Consider the following 18,019-nt stretch of genomic DNA (forward strand, 5'->3'; position numbering starts at 1 on the left):
AAAGATAAAATTAAAACTTAGATATTAGAATTAAATTTAATCTTAATTGTTGTTGTATTCAATAACTTATAAAATGTTTTGAATTTTTGATATGTTTGTTAGGAACTTAGGATGTTATGGTCTAAATTCACATAATGCAAAATATCAATATATGTGTAAGGGTCGGCCCACTGTTGATTTTGGCAGTCCAAAGGCGTAGAACAAAAAAAAAAGCTGATGGAGAAATATATGGAACAGAAAAACGTTGTAATCCGATAATCACGAATTCATGATTAAAATCCCTTCTTTCTTCATAGAATCACGCCTATCAAAGTATCAATCGATCGATCGGATTTTGTCAAGATTTTCGCTCTCCTCTCCTCTTTATCCCAGTTCTCACTTCTCACCAAGGCCGAATTTGCTGTTTTCGGTTTCTTAATTCTCCTACTCGAGGTAACTTCTGTTTTTGCTTTAATTGAATGATAGATAAGTTTCATGATTGGGAAACTCTGTCTTTTGATTAAAGAACATAAATCATGTTTTATTTTTCATGTGTAATTCTGATTTATGCTTTTAGTTCTTAAGGCTGAAACTTGAATTTCTAGTGGATCGGTGAAAAACAAAGCCATGACCTTTTTTTTTTGGTACAAAGTACAAACAACTATTGTTTCCACATCTCATCTTATTACCTTATACATGAAAACAAATAAATCATGTCATAATAGCTTGCAAGAAATGAATGCTGCTCAATCAGAAGCATCAGTAACCAAATAAAATAAAATAATTTATCGTTTAGTGTGTTCACTATAGTTATAACATGACACTCATTATACTCTTTCCAAATTTGAAAATATCATCCTACTTATATCAAGTATGACATCTACTAATTTGGATTATTTTCTTTTCTATTACAGCATTCTACATTCTTTTACTACAATATGACACCTAAAATAGCAATGTAATTTTTTTTTTATGGATTTAGTTTAAGTGGAGAAATATCAATGTAGTTTATATTCGAGATGTTTTATTTGACACCATTCAGTCATAAACACCTAGAATAACAACATAGTTTTTGCTCATAAATATGTTTTATTTGAAGTAGTTTGTTTTCTTTTCATGTTTTTTTGGACTTAACTCTAGTAAAGAAATACCAACATACTTTATACTCAACACCTTTTTGACACAATGTGGACAGAAACATATTTGTGTGTGTGTGTGTATATATATATATATATATATATATATATATATATATATATATATATATATATATATATATATATATATATATATAACCATGCTCATTACTTAATAATTTTTTATTAGTTTTTGATTGCAACTGATTTTTATCTTGTTGGAAAAATGCAGATGTCGGATTATCTATGCGAAGATTTGATTGTTGAAATATTTACAAGACTACCACCGAAATCCCTCCTCCGATTTAGATCACTCTCTAAATCGTTATATACTTGTATTTCTACCCATGGTTTTATACGCATGCACACTCTTAGATCCCCCAAAAAAATCCACTTCATTCATCTAATTAGCGATGACAAAAATGAAAAACAACAAGAATTCTTTTACACATCACATGGAGAGGAGGAGGAATTGGCATTGTATTTGTGTCCCAAACGTGGATACATTGATATAACAACAGAAGTCCCGTTCCCTTCTGGCCCACCTATTGGTTCATGTAATGGAACTTTCTGTTTGTGGACTAAAAAAGGTTTGATTCTATGGAACCCTTCAATCAGGCGCAAACTAATCGTGCCTGAATTTCCTCAGAGATCTGAACCCTTTTCGTTGCGAGGGATTGGGTTTGGATTCGATCCAATCAGTGATGACTACAAAGTTGTCCAGATATCATATGTCAAAGGCAACAATTCATTTGTTTATGCTGTGAAGAGTGGCACATGGTGTGAGATTGCTTCCCCTAAACATCAAAATCAGATTCAGATTTTCCGTTACGATTCCTTTTTTTTCAATGGAGTGTTGCATTGGGTGACATATATTAATCAAAGAGAAAAGAAAAACGCATGCATTAGTTGTATACTAACATTCAATTTGAGCACTCATGTTTTTGATATGATTCCAGTGCCTATGTCCATTCGGAATTGGACGACATCGGGACTAACAACCATCCAAGGTTCTTTAGCTTTGATTTCTTGTAATGGTGAAATTAGTGAAAGTTGGATTCGGGTATGGAGAGATGCTTCGTGGTCTGTGGGTTTTAAATTGAAAATAGATCAACTTTTTATTTTAGGTGTTTTGGAATTGCATCCGCAAGCTTTGTTGCTCAATACTTTCTCTCATGGGCTCCATGTTTATAATCTCAAGACGGGGGTGTCATCAAGAGTAGGCGACTTCAATGCTGCTTCAAGTTTATGTAACTTTTATCAGTGTGTTGAAACCCTCCATTTGTTAGACATGGGGGAGACTATTGCTGAAACGGAACTACAGAAGAACTATGAAAGAAAAAAATAACAACATTACATTTTGAATTTCAAACATTTTAATTACCATTTTGGTATTTGTCATTGGTACAAAAGTTTTTTTTTTAGTGAATAAATTAACATATATGTAATTTCCTGCTTGTTTGCCAATAAAAGAGATATTATTGAGGGTAAAATTGTTGATGATTGATGATCACATCAAGCAGAATATACTTGTAAAATCCAGCCCATCAGGCACATTTTTCTCCATGTGAGTGCATTTAGAACTTCATATATGATCTGGCATTTTGTCGAGCACGTAGTAGGCGTCTGTGCTATGAGCGCATCTAAACCACTCAGCATATCATCAAAATTCAGAACCTGGAAACAAGCAAACTGGGCACACAACTATGAATAGACTAAAATAAACCCTCAAGTTCTTAAAGCATCAAGTTTTACATGAGCTCGGCTCGGGCTCAACTTGTTTGTGAGACCTGACTAAATGCGACTGAGCTCGGCCTAGCTAATATTCAAATATCAAGCTCATTTTTGTTTTTAAGCTTGATAAAAAGTTTGTTTATAATTATTTGATATTTACTATTTAATTATTAGTTATAAATTAATATATAAAATTAAAATTAAAACATATATTACATAAATTTGCATTGGCTTGTTTAGGCTCGCGAGCCTAATCGAGTTTGAAAGATGAAACTTAGGCTCGAGCTCGTTTAATAAATGAGGCTGAAACTAAGCTCGAACTCGATCGTTTAATTCGGCTCGAGTCGAGCTTTTAATGAGTTAATCCCAAATAGCTCATTAGTAGCAAACGTCATATACGGATGAAACTGCGAATTTCCATCAAGGAAAACAATCACATAAAATAAAATAAATATTCTCACAAATACCGGGTTTTTTTCTAGCCTCTGTTTTAGGATCGGACTAGTCCCACTACAACTTTTTGTTAGTTCCTTAGGTCTGTCTTTTTATGACCGGTTTAAGATGATTTCATGAACGTTTTTAGTTTGGGTTAATGAAATAGAAAGGTAACGTAGTTTAGGGTCTGTACACATTAAGGTAACAATGTTTTTTTCGTATACATTTGCCAATTGAACTTGTTTGACATGCACGTATTAAGGTGATTTGACCGATGATCATAGGTTTTTCCTGATTTGGTATATTACGTGGCATTATGTTGTATTACGTGGCATTAAATGAAATTACTTAGCATTTTTGACACATTATATGAATGGTAATTGGAATTAAGGCTCATAAACAAAATAACCCACCGCTTTCATTCCGTCGTTCCCCTTTCTCAATATCGAACATTTGCAATTGAAATCAATTTCTATTTCTTCGACTGTAATGACGAAGGGATCATCCCTCATCGTGGATGTCCACTATAATGGTGTATTTTCCCCAACCCCCTTGTATATTTCAACCCAGAAATTGCATCTGTACGAGATGTCAACTTCAACGCTATGGTATTTTTAGATTTCATTACATTCCTTGAAAAGCTCACAAAGAATATCAACTGCAAGGATGTTTACTACTATCTTCCAGATGAATGGTTGAGTGAAGGGTTAGGAGTAATTCAAAATGAAGGAGATTACAGAGAGTTCCTTGAGGTTGGTAATGGAAGCCAAGAAAAAAGAATTAATGTGTACATTGATCAGTACAATTAACCCATTTTCGATTGGATCGAGCAGGAGAATCCTGATGAATATGATTCGGTTGTAGAGGATGAAGACGAAGTTGATGATTCTACATTTTCGGATGCGATTTTACCTGACCATGAAGAGGATGAAGTGGTGTCAAGTAAGAAACCACTTGATGATTCATTTCTTAATGCCCTTTGTCCTAACAAGAAATCAGAAGATGGTTCCAACACATATGCAACAAACGAAGAAGTTGATGTGAAACTAATGTATCCCGTCCATGATCCAAACCAAAATTGGAAGAAGATGGTTCCTATACTAGGTATGAAGTTTTTTGACCCCGATGAACTTAGATGTTTATTGGGTAATTATGTTGTTAGACATGGATACAGTTTATGGTATGAAAAAAGTGATAAGAACAGGTTGTTAGCTAAATGTAGCAAAGGTACAACACATAAATGTCCATTTAGACTCTGGGCCACTTGGATGAAGGACGAACATTCTTTTCAAATTAAGTCACTGAAAGATGATCACAATTGCTCCAGGTCATTCAAACTTGGAGCAATTGAGAATTATAGGTGGATTGGGAAGCATTTTGTTAATGAAATATTAAAAAGACCAAAAATGAGCTTAAGAAAAATGAAAGCTAAAATTTCCAAAAAATTTAATATTAATGTTAGTTTAAGGCAGTGTAGAAATGCAAGAAGGTTTTCATTGATTAAGATTAAAGGTACTTTGGTTGAGCATTATGGAAGGTTGTAGCATTATGGTGAGGAGATTATGAGGTATAACCCAGGGTTTACGGTAAGAATGGATGTGGACATCATGCCTGACTCAACTATATATTTTTCAAAGTACTATGTCTGCTTCAAAGGTGTTAGGGACGGTTGGATAGAGGGATGTAGAAAGGTGATTTGTGTAGATGGCTGCTAATTGAAAGGCTTGTGTAAGGGTGAGCTTCTTGTAGTAATGGGTAGAGATGCGAATAACAACATCTACCCTATCACGTGGGCTGTGGTAAATGTTGAGAATAAAGTTTATTGCAAGTGGTTTCTTGACATTCTCATGGATGACCTTGGAGGGGGAAATGGTAGTGGACTTACTATCATTTCAGATGAACATAAGGTATTAGATTGGTTTCTTTTTGCTTTATGCTTTTTACTTTTTAATTGTTTAATATTAAGTTTTACATTCACCAACATGTTTTAATTTTGACAGGGATTGTTAGAAGTTGTGAAAGAAAGGATTCCAGAAGTTGAGCATAGGCAATGTGCTAGGCACATATATGCTAATTTTAAGAAGAAGTTTGATGGTGAACATTACAAAAAATTGTTTTGGGCTGCCGTAAGTAGTACCACTATACCACAGTTTGAAGAAGCCATGGATGGAATTAAGAAATTAAACCCCAATACCTATGATCATCTTATTGAAAGGGAACCAAAATATTGGTCAAAGGCTTTCTTTGTAGAAGGGAGCTAGGAACTGTGATGCTATGGAAAATGGTGTCTTAGATAGTTTTAATAATGCAATCAGGGATGCTAGAAGAAAGTCGATCATCACAATGTTGGAAGAAATAAGGGTTTAGGCCATGGAGAGGATGTATAATCAAAGGATCATGGCTGAAGAGTGGGATTTGGATATTTAACCAACAATTAGAAAGGAGTTAAAAGATAATAATATAACTCAAAGGTGAGTAACATAATGTTTTAAATTTACATTAGCTAATGATTGATTTGATTTGGGGTGTTAACTTACCTTTTCTTTTAGATTTTGGGGAGTTTATCCAAGTGGTAATCAACAATTTGAAGTAAGATTTGGTAATGATGCATTTGATTTAGATCTAATCAGAAGGATATGTGAATGTAGAAGTTGGCAGTTGAGAGGTATCCCATGCTTGCATGGCTTGGCTGCAATTGCATACCTGAATCATAATGTAGAGTCATATGTGGCACCTTGTTTTAGCAAACAAAGTTTCCTTTCAAGCTAATCTTACAATGTCCACCCTTTAAATGGTAGTCCAATGTGGCCGAAAACAATTTATCAAAAGCCTTTACCTCCAAAAAAAAAAAATAATAAAATAAAAAAACTACCAGGCAAACCAAAGGTTAAACGAACAAAGGATAAGTCAGCATTTGAAGGTACTGGTAAAAAGACGCATACAATATCACGTGCAAAAGGGTTGCAAAAGTGTAGTAATTGCAGAGGCATTGGATACAAGAAATCAAGTTGTCTAGGAAAAGGTAAAAATGAATTTATTTAGTGTAGTTCTATGTAATTGGAAACTAATACTAGTTTGTTTTCTCAGGAAGGGGAATTACAAGTGGAAGGGGAAGTACAAGTGGAAGTGGAAGTGGACATGTACCCGTTCAAGAACCTAGACAAGAACCCGTTCAAGAACATGTACAAGAACTTGTTGAAGCTCTTGTTGAAGCTCCTGTTCAAGATCCTGTTGAAGCTCCTGTTCAAGCTCCCAGAGCTTCAAGAATTAGAAAGATGCATGTGCGAAAGAGGAAAGTTTCAGAACGTATAACCGAGATTGGTCTAAGTAAGAAATTTATCCCCAAAGGAGGGATTAGTTGTAGTCAAAACAAGCCAGTAACTTTAGAATGATGTGCTTGTTTACTACTAGTATCTTTTGTCATCTAACACAAACTTTTAGTCTTTTGCATGGAATTGGTAACAAACCTTAAGTCTTTTGTCATGTAACTATGCTACCTTACTACTAAATGATGTAATGCTATTATGATACTAGTTAAGGGGTATTTTTGTCATAACCTGCTTCAAGGTTATGTTGATTAATGTGTTAAGGGTATTTTGTAGTACAATTGTTTCTATTAATGTGCATCCTACTTTGAAATCTGTTTCTATGAAATTTGTTTTTACCAAAACTACAAATCCAAGGGTAAATTGGTCAAAATAATTTCTATTTTATCATCCTACTTTGAAATCTGTTTCTATGAAATTTGATTTACCAAAACTTCAAATCCAAGGGTAAATTGGTCAAAATAATTTCTATTTTATCACCCTACTTTGAAATCTGTTTCTATGAAATCTGTTTTACCAAAACTGCAAATCCAAGGGTAAATTGGTCAAAACAATTTCTATTTTATCATCCTACTTTGATTCTACTTTAGTATCCTACTTTGAAATCTGTTTCTGTGAAATTTGTTTCATATCAAAATAATATAACAAATCAGATCCCATTCATATCAAAATAAGTGTTACAAAGTACATTACATCTTAATACAACTTCAAAAGATTAGAAATACCATTTCACCATCTAAAAGATTACAACCAACACAACCTTAGCATTAATCTACTTCTTGATGATTACAATTACTACTTCAAAAGACTAAATAAACAGATCACAATGAAATATGGTTCTTAATCATTAAGACATATCATAAAGTATAAAAGGTACTCTCCATTCTTCTTAGAATAGAGAAACTTTTATCTTTCTGCCTACTTGATTCCTTTATTCGTTCTGCTATTGATTTAAACCTTTTTCAATCAATTCAGAATTACACTTAATCTTATAAATATAATCGTATTTACTAATCCTTTAGTAAATCATGACGAATATCTTTGTTACCCTTGTGGTGGACTTGATCAACACACGACTTTGTGTACTCGATCTCCTACTCATTCACTTGACACTTTGTCAACGAATTAGTCTAATTTCCAAATATGCAATTTCTCATTCATCGTGCAACCAAGTTGCATGATTCCAAGTTTCTGTCTAATTGAAACTTGGGCGATGAGAAACTCTTCCTATTTGGTAAATTCTTGACATTTCCACTATTAACATAATTAAGAATCTTATCCATTCGTTGTAGAAATATGCAAACATTAATTTTTCATAACGATTTCATTGCAAGGAAATAAATAAATAAATAAATAAGTCAAATCAAAATTTATTTTATTCATAAAAGCAGCGGAAAACATTTGTCCTTACAATGCAAAATCAACTGAAAAACTATGTAGTCAAATATTCCTAACAATTCTATCATAACTTTCTAAGCTCAAAATCTAATCTTCAAGTCCATGCGATCGAGATCCATTTCATTGTGATTAGACTCATCTTGCTTTTCCATCAAGCTTCTTCTCTTTTCACTGATCCTGCAAAACATTCAAATTTAATCTCATCACATTATGTATTAAGAATCAACGAATAGGAGCTTAATGGAGTTAGATAGTGGATTTTACCTGAAGCACAGCCATACTCTTTGACTCTCCCATCTTCTGGACACTTCAGGCTCTTAGGGCAGACTTGTATCCAACGCCCTTTCTCTTGGCAGCAAACGCAGGTCGGTTCTCCTAGAACGTCATCGGAAGCATGGTTGGTTGACTTTCCCAACAAATACGCTCCATTGCTTTGCCAAATCATTTCTGATTCAGTAGCAATGAGCATGTAAGTTAGGTTAATGAGGTTTTCGTCATGATCCATCATATAATACTTTCTTTTGAACTCATTATATGATTCGGGAAGTGACTGCAGGACCCAGTTCACAACCAACTTATCAGGGAATGACGCACCAAACATTATCAATCTATCGATGTGTGATTTCATTCCTAGAACGTGGGCACACACGGGTTTATCATCTTCATGTTTCATTTCCAATAGGGCTTTAGTGACATTGAACCTTTCAATTCTTTGATCTTGTGGGTTAGGGAGAATGATTGGAGGAGGTGGAGGAAGTGAAGCATGATTTCTTGTTCCTCGATCGAATCGTGGAATATCATCTTCATGTGGAATGCTTGTTCCATGGGATTTGGGAAGACCATAGTTGTCGTACTTTGATATCTATAAAATGGGAGAAAAATAAATTCAAGTTACTTGATAGATTTAGTCCTTAATAAATCACCCAAATGAGATACTAAGGCTAGGACCCAACACAATATTCCACAACTCGGGAGAGGGATGCCGTAACCCAAATTGCAGAACATTTGAAGGTAAGTGAAAGACAATTCACTAATTTTCCACCATGAAAAAAGAAAACCGATTAAGTTTTAAATATTTTGAAAACTCCTAGATCCTTTGAGATTCATTAAACTTTTCAATGGCATGTTTAAATCTCGATATGCCCCTCTAGTTTGTGACTGGGCAACCAAGGATCACAAAGCGGATGTGAATAACCATGCAAACTTACATGGTGCCCTCACATGTTACAATCACCTATTCGATGTGCCGGTTAACCACACATGCTTCACCGAACTATGACAAACATTGAGTCACCCTTTGCTACCTTTGCTTAGAACCATTTAGTGTGCCGGTGAACCACACACGCTCCACTAACGTCTTTGCAAGGGTACAAAGTGTAATTTCATGGAATTGCATCAATTCACTTTTGCCTAAAGTAACTAAGATTGGGAATTTGTAAAACATTTAGTTACTTTTGTACTTCATTATACTTATAATGGAAGGTTTCTGTCCTATCCTACCCGTTCGGCTAACGACCCTCCATTAGTCAAGAGTGCGGTGGGTAAGAGTGGATACCCATTCAATCGCCATTTTATAGGCAATTTCCTTAAACACTCCTTATAGACCAGCTTCGTGAATGAGGCCTACTAACGGTAAGACTGACTTTTACTCATACATATATAATATTAGACTTTTAATGATATATATAGTATATGGTGTATTTTACACTTTTAAAATACTATGTGGTCAAATTTAATAATTATACTTTTAATTCAATTGTAAACCAAAAACTATATGGATTTATTAAATCTCTTTTAATTATACACCTTAATTAATTAATAAAACCATAAGGGTGTGATTTGAACTTTTCAAAACAATACTAGGGTTTTAGAATTTAACATTCCTAAATTAAACCTTTAATCAACTTTTAAATTCCAAAACTTGAGGGCAAGTTTTTGAAACATTTTAAAACATTAGGGTTTAGAATTTAAATATACAACAAAATTAAACTTTTAATCAAAATTTAAATTCCAAAACTTGAGGGCAAGTTTTGAAACCTTTTCAAAAACATTAGGGTTTCAACCATTTAAATTTCAAAACAAAACTTTGAGTTCAAATTTAAACTATAAAACCTAAAGGGGAAAATTAAAACTTTTCATAACACAAGGATCAAATAACAAATAATATAAATTAAACAATTAATTTCATCATTATCTATATTTGACCTAATTTCAATTTCTTGCAAAATAAGTTACCCAATTAATACAAATAATCAACTATAATCATATAAGGAAGTTATTATCTAATCAATTGGTAATTATCTTTTGTTTAATCAAGGATATACTCATAAATATGCATAAAATCGGATTTTAAAGATCTAAAACCAGGGGCGGAACACAAACGTTATATCTTCGGGGGCCGAAATCAAACTTCAAAACAAACTATATAAACATGAAAATTTTGATTCAAAATTATGACATATAGTTTAAATAATATAACTACTAAAAAATCAATCAATAGTAGAGTGTGTTCTCATGTTGATATGTACGATAAATAATGAAATTAACTATCAGTTAAGAAATAATAAAATAAATTAACAACTAATTTTTGATAAAACTATAAGCTACATAAACTTATTTTTATTATTACATCACACTTTAAATGAAATCACATATCTATTAGTCCATTTTATATTAATAAATACATTTATTCTTTTGTTTTACACTTTAAATACAAATATAATTTATATGATTCATTAAAAAAAGGACATATTTTCAATTAATCAAATCATAGTTGTCAGTATAGAGTTTAGCCTGTATCATACATCTATGATCACACTCCACCTTCTCATATTCTATATCATAATATAAACAAGAGAGAGAAACAAAATAAAAGAAACAAAAACAGGGTAAGAAAGAGAGCGAAAAAGGGAAGAACTATCGTTACAACTTACTGGGACGGAGAGGAGACCGGAGAGGGTGATGTGGCGACCGGCGAGAGGAGAGATAAGCGTCGGAAGAAGGGAAAAGCCTGGAAACCAACAAAGAGGATACAGAAACGGAGAAGCGAAAGTTCAGCGATAGATTCTGGTGGAGTAGATGCATTTGGGTGGCATTATCTACGGTGAGATCTCGACTTTTTATGGAAATTGGAATCTTCTAGGTTTTTTGTTTTGATAGACTCAAATTTTGCGTTAAGAGTTGCGTACATTTGAAATATGGTTTCCTTGTTTTCTTATTTCCAAATAAAATACGATTTTTATTTTTATTTTATCAGTGATTTTCGGATGTTTTATTAATGATTTTTGGATATGTATTCGGATGTGTGGTTAACGTAATGTGTTATTTAGATTCTTAGATAATCACTAAGTTTTGTAAATGATACTGTATTACATTTAGTTGTGAACTTAAAACAGGGGGCCAAACTGATTATCGAAGTTATTTCATACATAAACTATACATATAATGGTATTAGCAGCCTTAAAAGCGGGGAGGCCATGGCCCCCCTTGGCCCCTCTTACGGTCCGCCACTGTCTAAAACAGATAAGGCAAGTATCCATGAGTAAAACAACAAGAAATCCCGAAAATAGCTCCATCTGACGCTCGAACTCGCCGAGTACCACACTGGTCTCGCCGAGTTGAGGCCTACTCGCCGAGTACACTATGGTACTCGCCGAGTACACTATGGTACTCGCCGAGTTCATCAGGCAGGGTGCTCAAAACTCGATTTTGCAACTTGAACAAACATACAAGGCATCAATACAATAGAAACCAATCAAGGCTCTGATACCACCGATGGGTTTTGGCCATAAGAACATCCTATGTGCTCATACAAACCCTAATGTTTAGATCTAGGTTTCTCTATTGTACATGCAATTCATCCAAGACTATAAACCCTAGTTCTAGCATACAAGTAATCATACTAACATAAGAATGGGTTTAAATATTACCTTGATTGTTATGTAGCAATAACAATCACAATTCCTCCTTGTAATGACTTTAGAAAGCTTAGAGTCACAAATATCACTCCTCTAATGGTTCACAAACACCAAGAGCAAGAGGATGAAGAAGAGAAGAGAAGGAGGCTGCCCAAAACGTGTGGAAACCCTAAGGATCTTGTTCACCACGTTTTTGGGGAAGGGTTCTTTAAATAGTGAGGCTATTAGGGTTATCTAACAAGGAAACCCTAATTTGGATGCTTAAGCCCTAAGCAACCCATGGACTCCTTTCTTAAAGGCCCTAGGACGATTTCTAATGGGTTTCCCCATAGAATTCGTCCACCCCTTTAATATGAAGTCCATTAGCTCAATATTCAACTATCATACAATTGACAATTCTAGTCCCTTAGTTTAATTAATGTCTTTTAGTCACAAACTCAATTCTTATTAATTCTTGACTAATATTAATTAAACAATATGATTTCTCTTTTAATATATTATTCTCATAATATATTAATAAATCATATTTAATCCTTTCTCTCCATTATTCATCCTATCAAGTTGCTTTGGTGAAGGCAACCCAAAAGGACCATGCACTATCGGGTCAAGTACATACCAAAATAGTTATGGACTTAGACACTAATCCAACACTATCAAAGTGAACCATCAAGTTAAGAGCTTTATACCTCCAAAAGCTTTCCAAGTTGGTGATGATTCATTATGAGATGGTGACGATGATGGGAGATCGCACTTTGACATTCTATGAGTTTCGAGCATGTGGAGCCCCGAAAGTCTTCGGGAAGAAGGACGCGATTATAAGTAGGCATTGGTTAGCAGACGTCGGGAACATCTTTCAATCTAGCCTTTGTCATGAAGAGGCGAAGGTCCATATTGCATCCTGTCTTCTGAAGGACAAAGATCGAGACTGGTGGGAGGAGGTTGGGCACGCCTTGGGAGGTGAGGCGATTAAGTTGATGACTTTGGAGGATTTTATGGCGAGATTTCTGGCTGAGTTTTCACTTGTGATTGAGGTCCAACAGTTGGCTAGGGAGTTTTAGGACCTTTGCCAGACTACTGAGACGGTAGCAGAGATCATTACTATGTTCCATGAGAGGGTGTTATTAGTTCCGTAGTATGTGGCATATAAGGAGATGATGAAGGCGAGGTACCACGCGATTTTGAGGAACGATATTCGACAATTTGTGAGTCGATCCAGTTTCAGGACATTAGAGAATATGATAACGTGAGACAGAGTGAGGGAGATTGACTTGGAGATGGAGAGGAAGAGGAAGAAGACCATCACATTTCGTTGGGGCCTAAGTAGTTGGCAGCTTTTGAGACCTTAACGCAGAAGTTGTGTGAGGCGTCAATTATGACCCTTCCAGAGGGTGTTTGAGGATATTATGGTTTATTGTGATGCGTCGATCACGGGTTTGGGTGCAGTTCTGATGTAAAGGGGTCTCGTTACTGCTTACACTTCGAGGCAGCTGAAGCCTCATGAGGCGAATTATCCTACACATGATTTGGAGTTGAGGGTTGTGGTGTTTTCCCTCAATATTTGGCGACACTACCTCTATAGGGTCCATTGTACTATCTACACGGATCACAAGAGAATGAGGTATTTGATGGATTAGCCGAATTTGAACATGAGACAACGTAGGTGGTTGGATGTGGTGAAGGATTATGATTGTGAGATCCTTTACCATCCGGGGAAGGCCAATGTGGTGGTCGATGCTCTCAGCCGCAAGGTGCAAGGTGGTCATGGTTCCAATAAAAGATATGTGTTTCAGGATGATTGTGAGATCTTTTACCATCATGTTCTGACAGGTCTGTTCCAAGTAGGGCTCGATGCCGGGCGAGGCCCGATGGTTGTCGGGCATGGCCCATCGAATGTTAATATGTATGTTATAAGGTGTTTGGGGAAGTCACTAAGCTTCATGCTTACGGTTTTCAATTTATGTTTCAGGTACTTCCGAATTGAAGGGGAAAACTCGGGATGATCGCATTACACACACCACGACCTCCTTTTATTTGACTTTGATGTATTGAGAAGAATGATAGATATACTCTTATTTTCTTTTAAGGTTTTATGAACACGTTTTGGATGATGGTTTTACTATTACTAAAATGAAATTTTTGGTCTTCAATTTTGGGATGTTTCATTTGAGCTTATGGTTTTGTAGTTTAAACATTTCCAGGTACTTTCAGTGTTAAACAGAAGACCCCGATTTGATCACACTGCATCCTCTGAATATTTATTCCGCAATGTTTATTTATGATATTACTCTAATGTTTTGATAATACTTTTACTCTAATCATCTTTTGAGATAATGCATCAATGGTTGTGACTTATTTAATGTTAAAATTTTATTCGGTAATTTTGGGATATTATATATATATATATATATATATATATATATATATATATATATATATATATATATATATATATATATATATATATATATATATATATTCAAAGCTTCTTGATCTTTTCTTGCCCCATGTGTTGTTGACTTATGGATTGTAGGATGTTAGACCCTGTAGTCTGTGTTGTTGAGATTATGGTGGTTGTTGTTACTGAGATATTTCCCGTATGGCTTTCAAGATTGTTGTACACCGAGCTAGGCTGTTTTAGCTATGTACGCCTTTGTTAAGTTGTCGAGAAGAGTCATCAAAAAAACAACATGAATGAAAATTGGATAGGTTGCACCCACTTAGCATTGGTTAGCGATGGGACTAACAACCATCAAAGGTTCTTTAGCTTTGATTTCTCGTCGACAGGAGTTATGTGTAAATTGGATTTGGGTATGGAGAGATGCTTCGTGGTCTGTGGCTTTTAAAATGAATACAGATGAACTTTATGTTATAGGAGCTTTGCAATTGCAACCACAACTGACCAGTAATGGTGATTTGTTGCTCAATACTTATTTTCAACAACTCGATGTTTTTTTAATCACAAGACGCGGGTGCCATCAATCAAGAGTAGTCGAATCAATGTTGCTTCAACTCTACGTAAAATTTTATTAGTGAAACATTTTGTGAAACGAAGAAAACATAAAATTACATTTTGATTTTCGATGCATTTTTATTACGATTTTGGCTTTCAGTTATCTTGTTGAGGTTACAACTACTTTTTTGGTCGGTGCTGCACAGGAGTCATCAAGAAAATAACGTGACTGAAAAGATAAAATTAAAACTTAGATATTAGAATTAAATTTAATCTTAATTGTTGTTGTATTCAATAACTTATAAAATGTTTTGAATTTTTGATATGTTTGTTAGGAACTTAGGATGTTATGGTCTAAATTCACATAATGCAAAATATCAATATATGTGTAAGGGTCGGCCCACTGTTGATTTTGGCAGTCCAAAGGCGTAGAACAAAAAAAAAAGCTGATGGAGAAATATATGGAACAGAAAAACGTTGTAATCCGATAATCACGAATTCATGATTAAAATCCCTTCTTTCTTCATAGAATCACGCCTATCAAAGTATCAATCGATCGATCGGATTCTGTCAAGATTTTCGCTCTCCTCTCCTCTTTATCCCAGTTCTCACTTCTCACCAAGGCCGAATTTGCTGTTTTCAGTTTCTTAATTCTCCTACTCGAGGTAACTTCTGTTTTTGCTTTAATTGAATGATAGATAAGTTTCATGATTGGGAAACTCTGTCTTTTGATTAAAGAACATAAATCATGTTTTATTTTTCATGTGTAATTCTGATTTATGCTTTTAGTTCTTAAGGCTGAAACTTGAATTTCTAGTGGATCGGTGAAAAACAAAGCCATGACCTTTTTTTTTTTGGTACAAAGTACAAACAACTATTGTTTCCACATCTCATCTTATTACCTTATACATGAAAAAAATAAATCATGTCATAATAGCTTGCAAGAAATGAATGCTGCTCAATCAGAAGCATCAGTAACCAAATAAAATAAAATAATTTATCGTTTAGTGTGTTCACTATAGTTATAACATGACACTCATTATACTCTTTCCAATTTTGAAAATATCATCCTACTTATATCAAGTATGACATCTACTAATTTGGATTATTTTCTTTTCTATTACAGCATTCTACATTCTTTTACTACAATATGACACCTAAAATAGCAATGTAATTTTTTTTATGGATTTAGTTTAAGTGGAGAAATATCAATGTAGTTTATATTCGAGATGTTTTATTTGACACCATTCAGTCATAAACACCTAGAATAACAACATAGTTTTTGCTCATAAATATGTTTTATTTGAAGTAGTTTGTTTTCTTTTCATGTTTTTTTGGACTTAACTCTAGTAAAGAAATACCAACATACTTTATACTCAACACCTTTTTGACACAATGTGGACAGAAACATATTTGTGTGTGTGTGTATATATATATATATATATATATATATATATATATATATATATATATATATATATATATATATATATATATATATATATATATATATAACCATGCTCATTACTTAATAATTTTTTATTAGTTTTTGATTGCAACTGATTTTTATCTTGTTGGAAAAATGCAGATGTCGGATTATCTATGCGAAGATTTGATTGTTGAAATATTTGCAAGACTACCACCGAAATCCCTCCTCCGATTTAGATCACTCTCTAAATCGTTATATACTTGTATTTCTACCCATGGTTTTATACGCATGCACACTCTTAGATCCCCCAAAAAAATCCACTTCATTCATCTAATTAGCGATGACAAAAATGAAAAACAACAAGAATTCTTTTACACATCACATGGAGAGGAGGAGGAATTGGCATTGTATTTGTGTCCCAAACGTGGATACATTGATATAACAACAGAAGTCCCGTTCCCTTCTGGCCCACCTATTGGTTCATGTAATGGAACTTTCTGTTTGTGGACTAAAAAAGGTTTGATTCTATGGAACCCTTCAATCAGGCGCAAACTAATCGTGCCTGAATTTCCTCAGAGATCTGAACCCTTTTCGTTGCGAGGGATTGGGTTTGGATTCGATCCAATCAGTGATGACTACAAAGTTGTCCAGATATCATATGTCAAAGGCAACAATTCATTTGTTTATGCTGTGAAGAGTGGCACATGGTGTGAGATTGCTTCCCCTAAACATCAAAATCAGATTCAGATTTTCCGTTACGATTCCTTTTTTTTCAATGGAGTGTTGCATTGGGTGACATATATTAATCAAAGAGAAAAGAAAAACGCATGCATTAGTTGTATACTAACATTCAATTTGAGCACTCATGTTTTTGATATGATTCCAGTGCCTATGTCCATTCGGAATTGGACGACATCGGGACTAACAACCATCCAAGGTTCTTTAGCTTTGATTTCTTGTAATGGTGAAATTAGTGAAAGTTGGATTCGGGTATGGAGAGATGCTTCGTGGTCTGTGGGTTTTAAATTGAAAATAGATCAACTTTTTATTTTAGGTGTTTTGGAATTGCATCCGCAAGCTTTGTTGCTCAATACTTTCTCTCATGGGCTCCATGTTTATAATCTCAAGACGGGGGTGTCATCAAGAGTAGGCGACTTCAATGCTGCTTCAAGTTTACGTAACTTTTATCAGTGTGTTGAAACCCTCCATTTGTTAGACATGGGGGAGACTATTGCTGAAACGGAACTACAGAAGAACTATGAAAGAAAAAAATAACAACATTACATTTTGAATTTCGAACATTTTAATTACCATTTTGGTATTTGTCATTGGTACAAAAGTTTTTTTTTTTAGTGAATAAATTAACACATATATAATTTCCTGCTTGTTTGCCAATAAAAGAGATATCATTGAGGGTAAAATTGTTGATGATTGATGATCACATCAAGCAGAATATACTTGTAAAATCCAGCCCATCAGGCACATTTTTCTCCATGTGAGTGCATTTAGAACTTCATATATGATCTGGCATTTCGTCGAGCACGTAGTAGGCGTCTGTGCTATGAGCGCATCTAAACCACTCAGCATATCATCAAAATTCAGAACCTGGAAACAAGCAAACTGGGCACACAACTATGAATAGACTAAAATAAACCCTCAAGTTCTTAAAGCATCAAGTTTTACATGAGCTCGGCTCGGGCTCAACTTGTTTGTGA

The 18,019-nt window shown here is 34.3% G+C and overlaps 2 protein-coding genes across 3 annotated transcripts; both read left to right on the top strand.

The window, feature by feature from the left end:
• Positions 1-227: 227 nt before the first annotated feature.
• Positions 228-2,914, top strand: LOC128126995 (putative F-box protein At3g16210). Of its 2 annotated transcripts, XM_052765170.1 has the most exons (2): positions 228-432; positions 1,348-2,914. In XM_052765170.1, exon 2 carries the CDS (start codon positions 1,348-1,350, stop codon positions 2,461-2,463), a length of 1,116 nt encoding a protein of 371 aa, XP_052621130.1. In that variant the 5' UTR covers positions 228-432; the 3' UTR covers positions 2,464-2,914. The 2 variants fall into 2 exon arrangements, with proteins under 2 accessions (XP_052621130.1, XP_052621129.1); XM_052765169.1 differs by lacking the exon at positions 228-432 and having other exon boundaries at positions 1,292-2,914.
• A 12,419-nt stretch (positions 2,915-15,333) lies between these two features.
• LOC128126996 (putative F-box protein At3g16210) lies at positions 15,334-18,019 on the top strand. Its single transcript, XM_052765171.1, has 2 exons — positions 15,334-15,540; positions 16,464-18,019. Exon 2 carries the CDS (start codon positions 16,464-16,466, stop codon positions 17,577-17,579), a length of 1,116 nt encoding a protein of 371 aa, XP_052621131.1. The 5' UTR covers positions 15,334-15,540; the 3' UTR covers positions 17,580-18,019.

The sequence above is a fragment of the Lactuca sativa genome, chromosome 7, assembly GCF_002870075.4.
Source record: "Lactuca sativa cultivar Salinas chromosome 7, Lsat_Salinas_v11, whole genome shotgun sequence".
In the NCBI taxonomy this organism is placed as follows: Eukaryota; Viridiplantae; Streptophyta; class Magnoliopsida; order Asterales; family Asteraceae; genus Lactuca; species Lactuca sativa.